The 13,379-nt window shown below is 46.4% G+C and overlaps 1 protein-coding gene across 1 annotated transcript in view; it reads left to right on the top strand.

Moving 5' to 3' along the window:
• The window catches only part of LOC146062853 (calpain-8-like), a 115,365-nt gene that overhangs the window by 66,044 nt on the left and 35,942 nt on the right, over positions 1 to 13,379 (top strand). Inside the window, exons 5-7 of the mRNA XM_083174859.1 lie at positions 1,887 to 2,052; positions 3,065 to 3,148; positions 3,236 to 3,321. Of these exons, the coding sequence (XP_083030985.1) occupies positions 1,887 to 2,052; positions 3,065 to 3,148; positions 3,236 to 3,321 (336 nt within the window). The remainder of the gene's footprint in view (positions 1 to 1,886; positions 2,053 to 3,064; positions 3,149 to 3,235; positions 3,322 to 13,379) is intronic.

Consider the following 13,379-nt stretch of genomic DNA (forward strand, 5'->3'; position numbering starts at 1 on the left):
ACTCCAACACTATTACACATGCCCCACAATGCTCCCTCCCTAAGTCCACCTGATTTAGACCTGTATGCAGATGTTCAAAAATGACAGATCGCAGTTCAAGTTCCGATGGGGGTGGTGACAATGTGACAGGGGTGGCGACGCAGTGTTGTGAGGGCGGGATGAAGCATTTTCTGGGAGACCAGGAAAACGCAGAGGTGTTCCGTTTGTTCCGGCGGGGTGAGAGAGATTCGGCGGCTGTGTGACATCACATGCTGCCGCTGCAGACCATAAACATGGCCGGGCTGTGCCTTAGCTGCTCAGCTAGGGAGCTACTTTCACTGGCGTACTGCCTACCTCCTGCACCCCAACTATCTGATTGATATCCAGTGTGAAATGACGCCTGAGTCACTGGGTTATGGGTCTTAGGGTGAACAGTAATAAGGACGACAGTCAATAGGTCGATGTGAGTTTTTCTGTTGCCTATGTTAATATAGGTCAACATGGTCACCGTATAAGTGTACCGCGTCCCCATGCATGCTTCGGGCACGGCGCCTCATTACATTAGTTACAGTATTATAATCTAATTCTATGTTGACTTGGATTGTAAAGTTTGAAAAAAAACCTTTTTATTAAAAAAATTACGAAAAACTCATGTCGACAGTTTACATGTTGACCGATTGCTTGTGTCGACCATTTGACCATGTTGACCTAAGGTATGTCGACCCTTTTCATGTGTTGACCTATGGCCTGTCGTCCTCCCATGGAGGGAGTTATACTATCGCTATGGGCCCTACACACACGCAACACACACACACAGCAATGTCTGGTTCACTTCTAAAGAATCTAGTCAAATCAAGTCAGATCGCTTAGAAAATTACCCTTTATCGTCTGTGGGCCCCATTAGGTCCTCTACCAGAGGCAGAACTCTGGGAGGCAACGTAGTCATCTGCTTCCGGGCTCCTGCTCCTAAGGGGGCACTTCTGCAACTTTAAATCCATTAATAGAAAGCCATCAATATCACTTCTGTGTATGAGTTCTGAAAAATATGTGTTCTCTCACTCTATCTCCATATATAGATATATATTTCATAACAGACATATATATTATATAAGGTTGTGTGTGTGTGTGTGGGGAGGGGGCACAAATATATATCTTGCCTCCGGGCAACTGGGACGAACTTACGCCACTGTCCTCTACATTTCTCTATTCCACATCTCTTTTGCTGGGTACACACCAGGACGACTAGGGCCCGATCCCCACAATCTAGATCCAATTCCGATCAATTGGATGTAGATTGTGTGCTGATTGGGCCCTTTTCTGACCTGGTGTGGACCGATACCGATCCGATGCGCGGTCCCGCGGGTCGGTCGGTCGTTATTAAGATCCTACCTGCTGCAGGTAGGATCTCAATGACGACCATACAGCCGGGTGCGGGTCGCCATCGGATCGGACCCGCTCACGGTGCACATCGTGAGCGGGTCGTGCCCCCCCGCGTCATTGTGAGCGGGTCGGACGAGACACTGACGACCCGCTCACGATGTGCATCGTGAGCGGGTCGTCCTGGTGTGTACCCCGCATTTGCCTTTCTGCCATTTCATCTTAGATGTTATCTCGCCACCTCAAAATATTTCCATCAATAAAATCTCATTAAGCTAATTTCCGTCAGTGTCCAATCACTTTTTCTGTATAGTGTAGCACATCCTTGTGTATCATCGGTTATTTCCCTATAGATGGTAATCTTGCGAGCAGGGCCCTCCTACCTCTGTCTGTTCATACCCAGCTTTGTTTTATCGCTGTTGTTTCCAATTGTAAAGCCCAACAGAATATATAAAAACTGCTAATGAATTAATGGAGTTTTCATTACCCCCCCCCCTCTCCCTGACTCTAGAACTTGTATTTTCCCACAGGGTCAATGGATCCTATGAAGCCTTGAAGGGTGGTCATTCAGTGGAGGCTTTGGAGGATTTCACTGGTGGCGTTGGTGAAACGTATAAAACTAAGACACCACCCACAGATCTGTTCCAGATCATCCAGAATGCAGTGAAGGCACGGTCCTTGGTCACCAGCTGCACAGTAAGTGACTCATTGCACTCAATACCCCTTTATTCTCAGATTGCTTATGGTTTCCCTGAATATTATTAGCAATGGATGAAAGCGGGTAAAAAAAATCTTCCAGGTCACATTCACATATGCACTTGCTTATGCCGGCTCCTTGACCGAATGCTGGAGACCGCGATCTCGCTGGGTACACACGTCGTCTAGTGTGTACCCAGCTAAAGGTTTACACAATACAACAGCATTACAAAAGGGGTTTCAATGCACTCTGGGGGAAATTCAGGACCGCTCGCTAATCAGCAGTCGTTGGGGGAAATTTACTAAGATAATGAAACAAGGCTGATGTCGGGTATGACCGCATACGACTGGCTATGGCCGTATTTTCGGGATTATTATTTCCCGCTGGAGTAGGCGTCGTATTTTTTATATTTTTATTTGTATCTGGCAGCCGTTTATACGGTCGACAAATAAAAATACAAATCGGCAGCCTGCACGGATCTGTCAGATCCATGAAAAAAAAAAAAAAAGAATAATTAAATAAATAATTTTTAAAAATGTTGTCCCCTCCACGGCAACTACAATCCCCAGAATTTCTAAAACCAGCACCAGGCTCAAGGGCCAGTCCTGGTTCCCAAAATACAGGGGACAAGATTAATAGGGGCCCCCTGTATTTTGAGAACCAGCACTGGGCCCAACCACCCAGAAGGGTAATTCCACAGCCGGGGGACACTTATTTTATAAGGCCCTGCGGCCAAAGCATTATCCCCCTGAATAGTCAGCCAGGGCAAGGACCCTGTGGGAGTGCCCCCCCAATTAAGAAGTATCCCCCTCCAGAATTAGCCCTGCTCAGGCTGAAGCCCGTGGCTGTCCCTGGGTGGTGTGCACCGGGCTGATACTTTAAGTGTATAAATATGAATAAACCTATTGTAGATTGTTGTGGAACTAAAAGCACCACATGTAGGGACTTGGTGAACCGAATTTCCCCATTACATTTTATTTTTGGTAATTAATCCATTGTCATTTATCCCAGACATCTTCCGAGGGCGCAGGAGAGATTGTGGTGAGCACCAACGTGGTGAAGAACCATGCGTACACAGTGACCGGGGCGGAGGAGGTAAGTGTCCATGTCGCTGCTCAGTAGTCACCAGACCTCTCTGACTGGGGGGAATGTAAATGATCAGCTCCTGTCTGTGACTCACAGGTCACCTATCGCGGAGATAAAGTCCAGATCATCAGACTGAGGAATCCGTGGGGCTACAAAGAGTGGAACGGAGCCTGGAGCGATGAGTACTACTTATATATCATTATTTTGGGTTTATTTAGTACAAAGGCAGCCAATCATTGTAGCAGAATGCTCTGCCAGTCATAGAAGAAAGGCAGGTCCACCCCCTTCACACACACAAAAATAACACGATGGGTAACAATTAATATTATACTGCTAACTCTATCAGTTATGAATGTGTTTAGAAAGCGTGCAAGAGTCAGTAAAGGTGAAGCCATCAGTGGGATTGCTACAATACCATTGAATATAATGGAATGACCAGGTGTGTTTAAGTTAGGCTGTTATTGACCCCCTTTCCCCTGAGAGAGAGAGGCATTTCCTTCTATCTTCACCTAGTGGGTGATGGCCTGTACACTTGTTTGCATGGCTGCTGCCCATCCAGGGCTCCCACAGCTTCTTCTAACTTCAGGAGCTCTTCAATGCTTCTCCTCCACCATTGGACTGCCTCTCTGGCTCCTGCAAAAGCTAATATTAACTGCTGCAAGGTGGTGGGGCTATGATAAGGTGCTATTTTTTGAATATCCAAGATTTCCAAGGTGTGCAAATTATGGATCATCACCCCACCCCCTTACATTGGCTAGTATTAGCCTGGGCAAGGGAGAAGAGTGTTACTGGTGGGTTTAAATTTGAGGAGACCCAGATGGGTGAATTCCCAGAAAAGTACTATTCTAATATTAAAATATGAATTTATTAAAAAGCATACTTATCAGCGGTTATTATCAGCAGAATTTCCAATACAGCATACACATCAGCAAACTCATGAGCCCCACCCTCTGCGACAAGAGGCTGAGTTGCAGGGGCATAGGGAGGGCGGAGCCGGCAGAGCACAAGCTCCGGGAGATCAAAGGGCGCCGGAGCCGTGCACCACAAACTGTGCCGCCGGCTCCCCCGCCCTGCTCGCCCGCACCCTCCCCCGCCTGCGGAACTTTACTGGCAGAGAGCGGCAGCAGCGGGATCTCTCGGTGAGCCCAGCGGCTGCCAGGTGACGGAGTTGTCCCAGCAGCCGCAGTCCGACGCTGTCAGTGCTGCTGGCTGAAGGCGGCTGCTGTCAGTGCTGCTGAGGGTGACGGCCGCCTGTACTTCTCCCTGTCTCAGCTGCACCGGCTGCCACCCCCATCCATCTCTCAGCTGCTCCCCGTTGCCGCCTCCTCCCCCTCTCTCCATCCCGCCCTCCAGCACCGCTGCTGCCATCCTCTCCCTCCATCTCTGTCCGGCTCCCACTCCCTGCCCATGCGGCCGCAGGGACATCCATGCCTGCACCATGATGACAGGCATCACTTCATGCGGCGTCCTTCTCCAATGCCTGCCAGTTTGCAGTTTGGGGGCTGCAGCCTCCACTTCACCACCCTGGCCGAGCTCATCGAGGACAACCATATAATTGAGTACCCGCTATTCCCACACCCACCTATCACAATACTATGCCAGAGGTGGGGGCAGGCTATAACATTGCCCAGTGTGCCCATGCCAGGGGCGGATTGGGATTTAAAAGCAGCCCGGGAAAAGTTTGGTAGCAGCCCTAATAGGGGCGGGGTCTAGTGGGTGGGGTCTGTTGGGGGGGGGGGGGGATTACTCCTCATTAGGCCTGTTTTTGAGTTGGACACAACTGCGGCCTTCCTTGCATCTTTGCTGCAGTTGCATCTGCACTTCTTTGTGCCTGAGTCAGACCTCTATATACCCACCACTACATTACTGTCCGCACTATACCCACCACTACATTACTGTCCATGCTATACCCACCACTACATTGCTGTCCGTGCTATACCCACCACTACATTACTGTCCGTGCTATACCCACCACTACATTACTGTCCGTGCTATACCCACCACTACATTACTGTCCGTGCTATACCCACCACTACATTACTGACCCCTCTATACCCACCACTACAGTACTGACCCCTCTATACCTACCACTACATTACTGTCCGTGCTATACCCACCACTACATTACTGACCCCTCTATACCCACCACTACAGTACTGACCCCTCTATACCTACCACTACATTACTCCCATCTATACCCATCACTACATCACTGACCCCTCTATACCCGCCACTACATTACTTACACCTCTATACCCACCACTACATCACTGACCCCTCTATACCCGCCACTACATTACTTACACCTCTATACCCACCACTACATCACTGACCCCTCTATACCCGCCACTACATTACTTACACCTCTATACCCACCACTACATCACTGACCCCTCTATACCCGCCACTACATTACTTACACCTCTATACCCACCACTACATCACTGACCCCTCTATACCCGCCACTACATCACTGACCCCTCTATACCCACCACTACATTACTGACCCCTCTATACCCACCACATTACTGACCCCTCTATACCCACCAATACATTACTGAGCCATCTATACCCACCACTACATTACTGACCCCTTTATACCCACCACTACATTACTGACCCCTCTATACCCACCACTACATCACTGACCTCCCTATACCCACCACTACATTACTGACCCCACTATACCCACCACTACATTACTGACCCCTCTATACCCACCACTACACTACTGACCCCACTATACCCACCACTACATTACTGACCCCTCTATACCCACCACTACATTACTGACCCCTCTATACCCACCAATACATTACTGACCCCTCTATACCCACCACTACATCACCGACCTCCCTATCTCCTACACTACATTACTGACCCCTCTATACCCACCACTACATAACTGACCCATCTATACCCACCACTAAATCACTGACCTCCCTATACCCACCACTACATTATGACCCCACTATACCCACCACTACATTACTGACCCCTCTATACCCACCACTACATTACTGACCCCTCTATACCTACCACTACATTACTGACCTCCCTATACCCACCACTACACTACTGACCACTCTATATCCACCACTAAATTACGGGCCGCTCTTTACCCACCACTATACTACTGACCCCTCTATACCCACCACTACGTCACTGACCCCTCTTTACCCACCACTACTTCAATAACCCCTCTATACCATACACTACATCCCTAACCTCTCTATACCCACCAAGACATCTCTGATCCTTCTATACCATGCACTACATCCTGACCCATGCTGTGAATACAGTGTCAACCTAAAGTTGATGAAGGTTAGTTTTAGAGGGGATTTTAGGGTTTAGGCTGTGGGAGGGGAGATAAGGTTTAAGTGTAGGTTAGGGTAAGGCTGAGGGAAGGGAAGCTGATATTATCAAAAACAGGAGAGGGGTAGGGTAAGGTTGCCAGAGGGGACAGTTAGGATTAGGCTATAGATGGTGATGGGAAGGTTAGGCTGCGGGAGAGGGAGGTTTAGCTGCAGGATGGGATGGATAGGTGTAGGCTGCCGGAGGGGACAGTTAGGATTAGGCTATGGGAGGTAAGGTTAGGCTGCGAGAGGGGAGGGTTAGGTCCAAGCTACTGGAGGGGAGGGTTAGGGCTAAGCTACTGGAGGGGAAGGTTAGGATATGGGAGGGAGTTGGGCTGCTGGACAGGAGGTTAGGATTAGGCTGCTGAAGGGGAGGGATAGACTGTGGGAAGGGAGGGTTTGGGCTACTCTATGGGAGGGTTAGGCAGTGGAGGGGGAGGTCAGGATTAGGCTATGGGAGGGCAAGATTTGGGTTAGGCGAGAGTTAGGCTGTGAGAGGGAGATAGTTGGGGTTTAGATTATAGCAGGGGAGGGTTAGCTGTAGACCCAGCCTCCTCTCCCCCTACCCCCTGCAGTGCAGCCTGCCTCTTGTACTCTTTCTTCCCTGCTCCCTGGGGCAGTCACAGGTAAAGTCTCCCTGGACAGCCAGCGACGTCTTACTCACCCTCCCTGCTGAGGCCACAGTGCAGGGATGCTTCCCAGCAACATAGCCATCACCCCTATCACCACTCACCTTAACTGTTGCTTGTGGCCTGTGTTCAGGGGAGGCAGTAGTCTGAGGCGTGAGTTCCCGTGATGGTCCCTGGTAATGTACAGTGTCCCTGTAGCTGGCAGTGATGTGCTGTTTGTTCTGTCTACGGGGAGAAGATACCGCCATGCTCATCAAGGTGGTGGTGCTCTTGCAGTAGAACAAGAAAAAACAATGCTTGAAAACTGACAGACCTCCACTGCACTGGCAGCACACATACATACATACATACATACATACATACACACTGACAGCTAGGGTTGCCACCTCACTCATCAACGATTCCTGGAGATTTCGATCCCTTATACTAATGCATGCGCAGCAGGAATGTGCGCTCCTGGAAAAGTGGGTGTGGCCTCATAAAATGGGCATGGTCTATTTTAAAAAGTGGGCGTAATAGTCCTGGGGGACCCTAGTGTGCTGGAGTACATCTACATACACATATATATAGATAGATAGATCTATATACACTGCAAATTATCTTTGTATGAAAATGATCTGTCAACCGCTGGAAAGTATCGGCGATGTATGAGTGCATGCCGATCGATTGGAAGACCATTAAATCGGTGTGTGTGTGTGTGTGGGGGGGAATCACTTTGTATTTTTTCTGGCGATGTCTGGACCCCATTACATGTGACATAGATGTAACTTGTTACAGATGTCTATGTGACAGATGTGACTCCTTCATTATTAAATGGAATTCTGCCACTCATACAGTCATCTACAAGCATGTAAATAATCTCTGTGTATCAGTAAGTGCCTTCATCCTCCCTTAATTTTGCAGTGAGTGTAGTAACAAAGTGTGGCAAAGTTCTAAGACAGTTGGGAAACACTGAGCAAAGTCCATAGAAGTCATATCAAGGGGAAGACCCAGGGGACATATAGTGCATAAGAGGTCAATGTATTTGGTAAAGCTGCATGCAGAGACAGGAGATCATGCATTGCAGCAGAGCAGGTACAGTAACTGTGCTGCAGAAGTGATGCTCAGCTGCCCCCGGAACACTACAGTACAGTATACCAGAACGCAGCATCAGGTCCCACCGGCTGTGTCTTACCGGCACTGCATTCTATCCTCCAGGGAGCCTCCTGCCATTCCCGGGTCCTCAGTGCTGGGGAAATTGCAGCTATTAAACCCGCTGCCTCTGCCTGCAGTCTGTGGGTGAGTGCCGCCCGCCGGGAGGATCCCGAGGCTGGATGGTGACGTAGACAGCTGCGCAGGGTGAGGGCTGTGTCTCCTCCAGAGCCCCGCACCCCCCACCATCTTGCCAGTGACTTTGTGGGACATAAAAACTACATAATAGTATGTAGACATGCACTCACTGACTAAATCCATGTCCTCTGGATAAAACATGTACGGTATGACGTATGAGGCTTTTTCAGATACCCGGATTCCGGGAGACTGGAAAAGCCTCCTTGAGGGTTGCCACCCAAAACGGGAGACTCCTGGAAATCCGGGAGAGGTGGCAACCCTACTGACAGCACACATACATACATACATACAAACACACACACTGACATCACACATACATACACACACACACACACACACACACACTGACATCACACACACATACATACATACATACATACACACACACACACACACACACATCACACATACATACACACTGACGACAACACACATACATACATACTGACTACACACAAACATACACACTGACAGCACACATACATACACACAGGCAGCACACAAACATGCACAGAAACTACATAAAATACACAAAATACATAAACACACAGCATACATTCACACACACAGCATACTTTCATATACACAAACATATAGCATAAAAACACACTGCATACATACAAACACAGCATTCAAATACACACACAAAGAAAATACATGCATGAATACATACAAACATACACAATACACACATAGGAATCACACTTACAGACCACAAGCTGAAGAGGAGAGCAGTATGCCCTCCGGAGTTTCCTTGAGCATAGAGGAAGTGGGCGGTGCTTCTGCTGGAAGCTGCTGCCTCGTCAAACTCTGAAATGTAGGTCCCGGCTCCTGGCTGGGCAACGCTGCATCATAAGAGGCTGCTAAGCAGTAGGGATGGGACATCGAAAGAAAACATCGGTCAAATGATGTTTTTCAACATTGAATGCAAAACATCATTTAGACCTAAACATTGGTACTGTGAACCCGATGTTAACCGATGTTAACCGATGTTTCGATGTTTTTTTAAATAAACTGGTTACCAAAGCATATAATACACTAATAAGCTTCTGAAATGATAAATAATCCCTCTATTAAGTTTATCTTGTTGGAGGCTTACAGTTTATACACACACAATGGATGTAGGATTCATGTTTTGTGGTAAATCAAATTTGTTATGGAAGGAAAAAAACATGAAGCATTAACTATCAAAACTTTAGTGCAACAACTCACAATCTGCTATTTTTACCTAGATTTTTAACTGTAGCAACTTATGTTGATCATAGAAAATAACAAAAAAACTGTACACACAGTGCAACATAGAACGTACTACATAGAACAATCACATAGTACATTGAAAAAAACCCTTTAATTTAAATAAGTTTATCACGATTGTTTTAATATACAAAAACTTTGGGCCTAATTCAGAGGTGGATGCAGTTGCTCTCTCAAATCCACAACTTAAGTATAAAAGATGCAACATTGAGAACATCAAACATCTGAGCAACCCTATTGTTGCTTAGAATAACCATCAGAACAAAGATGCTGGAGCCGATGCAACTGCAAATTAATGTTTGAAACACATCTGCATTTGAAAAACCAGCCCCCATCCCCTCCCTCAAATAGAAACTACTGTACCTGTCACTCAGTATCTGCGTCCGCTGTAAATCACTGCACATGTGCAGTGTGACTGACATTGTATTTCAAAGAAATAAACTGTGCAAATGTCTGCATCCACAACTGAATCAGGCCCTTTGTAAGGTGCTGTGATATGCTTGCTGCATAATAATAAATCAATTGATAGATTGTAAGCTTGCGAGCAGGACCTTCATACCTTTGACTGACTGTAAATACCCAGTTTGTTGTATCACTGTCTCCTATTGTAAAGCGCAAGTGAATATGCTGCGCTATATAAGAAACTATTAATAAATAAATAAATATGAAGGGAGTTCACCACAATGTCACTACTAGTGACTTTCATATTATACTGTTCATTCTAGCACCCACTATCTTTGAAAACCCTGCCTGGAGTGTCGCTGTCTGCTGTAGTGCTTCTAGCACAGTGTGGTCTGTATATCAGCACTGATATGCAAACCAGACCTGTGCTAGAAACACCACAGTAGACAGTGACAGTGACTCACTAACAGCACCAGTTGCAGTGAGGCAGGGGTGGGGCTGTCCTGTGTGCTGCTGCTGAATGGCTGGCCAAACTGTCTTTCACTGTCAGCTACCACCCACAGCAGCAGCACACAGCCACACACACATATGAAAGCCCAGCCAGCAGTGATACTGCCATGTTTGTTAATGTTTTTTTATCAGTCTCTTAAGATTTTAATGAATATAAATCAAGGAGAGAGTGAGCTGGCTGCAAAAGCATTGAAAGCAGCACACATTGACACACAAAAGAAAAAACATTGGAAGATTGAGAAAAACATCGGGGGAGAAATCTAGCGATGTTGATGAAACATTGGATCCTCAACATAGCAGGGTTAAACATCGAACATTGGAACCATAAATCCGATGTTACCGATGAAACATCATATGATTACCCATCCCTACTAAGCAGGGAAGCTGATAGTTGGCCACAATGGCCAGTGGTCCTGCCCTGCTTGCAAGATTAGGCGACACAGCTTCTGTTTTGCGCATAGCAGCGGAACGCAAAACCCGGAAGCACGTCTGCCGGCCAGCCTCAGCCTGCAGGCAGTACAAGCAGGCTGCGCAGAAGAGGATTGGACCGGCCCACCGGGAAATGACCCGGTATCCCGGTGGCCCAATCCGCCCCTGGCCCATGCTCAGGACTGCAGCCATGCTCTCATTAGCTTTGCCCCTGTAATAGCAGCATGCCATGCTGGGGATACCCCATATGGGGTGCATGCTTGCACTTATTAAAGCTGATATTGTTATAACCAAAGAACAATAAGTGAAATGTGCAGTTTACGTACTTATTCCGTAACTTGCGTACCCTTTATTCCTAGCTACGTGCGAACAAAACGTAGCGCAGCGTAGCGTACCTTTTCCGTGTATTGTACACGCTGAATCAATAACAGTAATGAGAAATCCCTTCGCAGTACTTAGTCTCTAATCTGCGAATACCTTTTAAGGAACAATGTCCGTAATATACGTTGTCGCTAGATGCGAATAATAGACGAGACCACAATATAACAAGTGAGGAGATAGATTCTCCAAAATAGTGTATTTAGTCCCTAGCAGACAAAAGGGGATTACAGAAAGAAGAAAATACAGGATAACACGTGATACAATTATCTAACAATAATAAGTATACTTTAAAACAGTAACAGAGGAACAGAAACAGATACAACTATAATCAGCCACATTACACAGAACAGGAATACAAATGTTACCGTCATATACTGTAGAAATATCGCAGCGCAGTCCGGTCGGAACTCGCTATGTTCAAATAGAACTTTAGCGCGGGCAATGGTGAAGAGATCGATGCAGTGCCAAAGTGAGAGAGAGTCAGCCAGCTCAGGGATAGCTATCTTTATAGTTTACAAACAAAGATTGGAGCAAAATACTGCACCCAATAAGGATTGGTGCAGGGGGGGTGTACTTCAGTGTCCTTTGTTTGTTGGCATCGTCGTCAGGGTCATAAATCAACAGAATGAACTGGCTACATCCTGATTCCTTTGTCTCACACAGTTTAGCAGAAATAGTCCTTGAAATATGGATTTTGTCCGTAATTATCGGACCATATGAGTTGCGAAGTTTTCGCAACGACCGGAGTGCTGCGCATAAGAAACGGAACATAACGATACTAAACATTAAAAACAGACATAGTGTGTATTGCTGATTAAACTATGTGTAGTGCTCTAAACCTTTAATTAACTATATTTTATTTGGTGTAAGTAAGGTATTATGAATTTATGTGTATTAGTATGGCTGCGCTTATGATCCACTTTGTTACACAGACTCGGGTATTTATACTTTATTTGCGCAACTCTGCAAACCAAAATGGCGGCCATACTATCCTAAAATGGTGTGTGCAACTCGACTTTAACAGTCCACTCTTTGACAGTAAATACAAAACTGTCACAGTACAAAATATTTCTAAAACCACAGAAATTCATAAACAATTTTTTTTTTATCTATGAATCAAACATAAAAGGGGAGTAAACCATCTGCTCTTTGGCCAATCCAGGATCATGGATAAATGAAGGGCCACATTTATCGAACAATCTACTCAGGGTGACGAAGGATAATGTACAATTTTGGGATAAAAATAAAAACAGGGGAGGTTACACTATATACAATTTTTCAGATATGGCATCCTTTGGTAGGCATTGTTTGTGACAACAGACCCTTGAATTCTTTGTTGTCTCTCTTTCTGGTATGCTTTTGAGTATGCTGGTATTATTACTATCAAACCTCCTTACCAACATCCGGTCCTGGGTAACGTATTAAGCTTAGAGATTCTATCTTGACCTAAACTGGGTCGGGTAACACACTCTCAGAACTCTGTATCATCTGCCCAATACCTGGCAGCAGTGCGAAAGCAGTATCCTTGACTTGGGGATAAGAACAGATAGTGGGGGGGGGGGGAGCAAAAATAGGACCCATAATAATGAAGGAGAGAAAAAAAAATGAAAAACTTGTTAATGATCCTTCCATCCTGTTACCAGTGGGGTTTGTCACAGTCCTTTTTGTAGCTTGTACAGGTTGCTTGACTGTAGCTGCTCTCCAGTCCTCCCGAAGTGATGCCTCTAGCGATTTCTTTCTTTCGCTCTTAGTGTAAGGACCTTCTGGGTTTCTGGTCTTTTGGCAGTAGGACGAACGTACCCGAATCTCTCTCTCTGCGACTTTGTTAATTGAGGTAGTGCTGGTCAACAAGACTTGGGGTGGTTCTTTTCAAAGATCTATCAAGCAACCTGTATATGGCAAATCATGGGAAACAACAACATCTCCTGGTTCATGGTTATGACAGTTCAC

The sequence above is a fragment of the Crinia signifera genome, chromosome 3 (assembly GCF_055691185.1).
Source record: "Crinia signifera chromosome 3, ASM5569118v1, whole genome shotgun sequence".
NCBI lineage: Eukaryota > Metazoa > Chordata > Amphibia > Anura > Myobatrachidae > Crinia > Crinia signifera.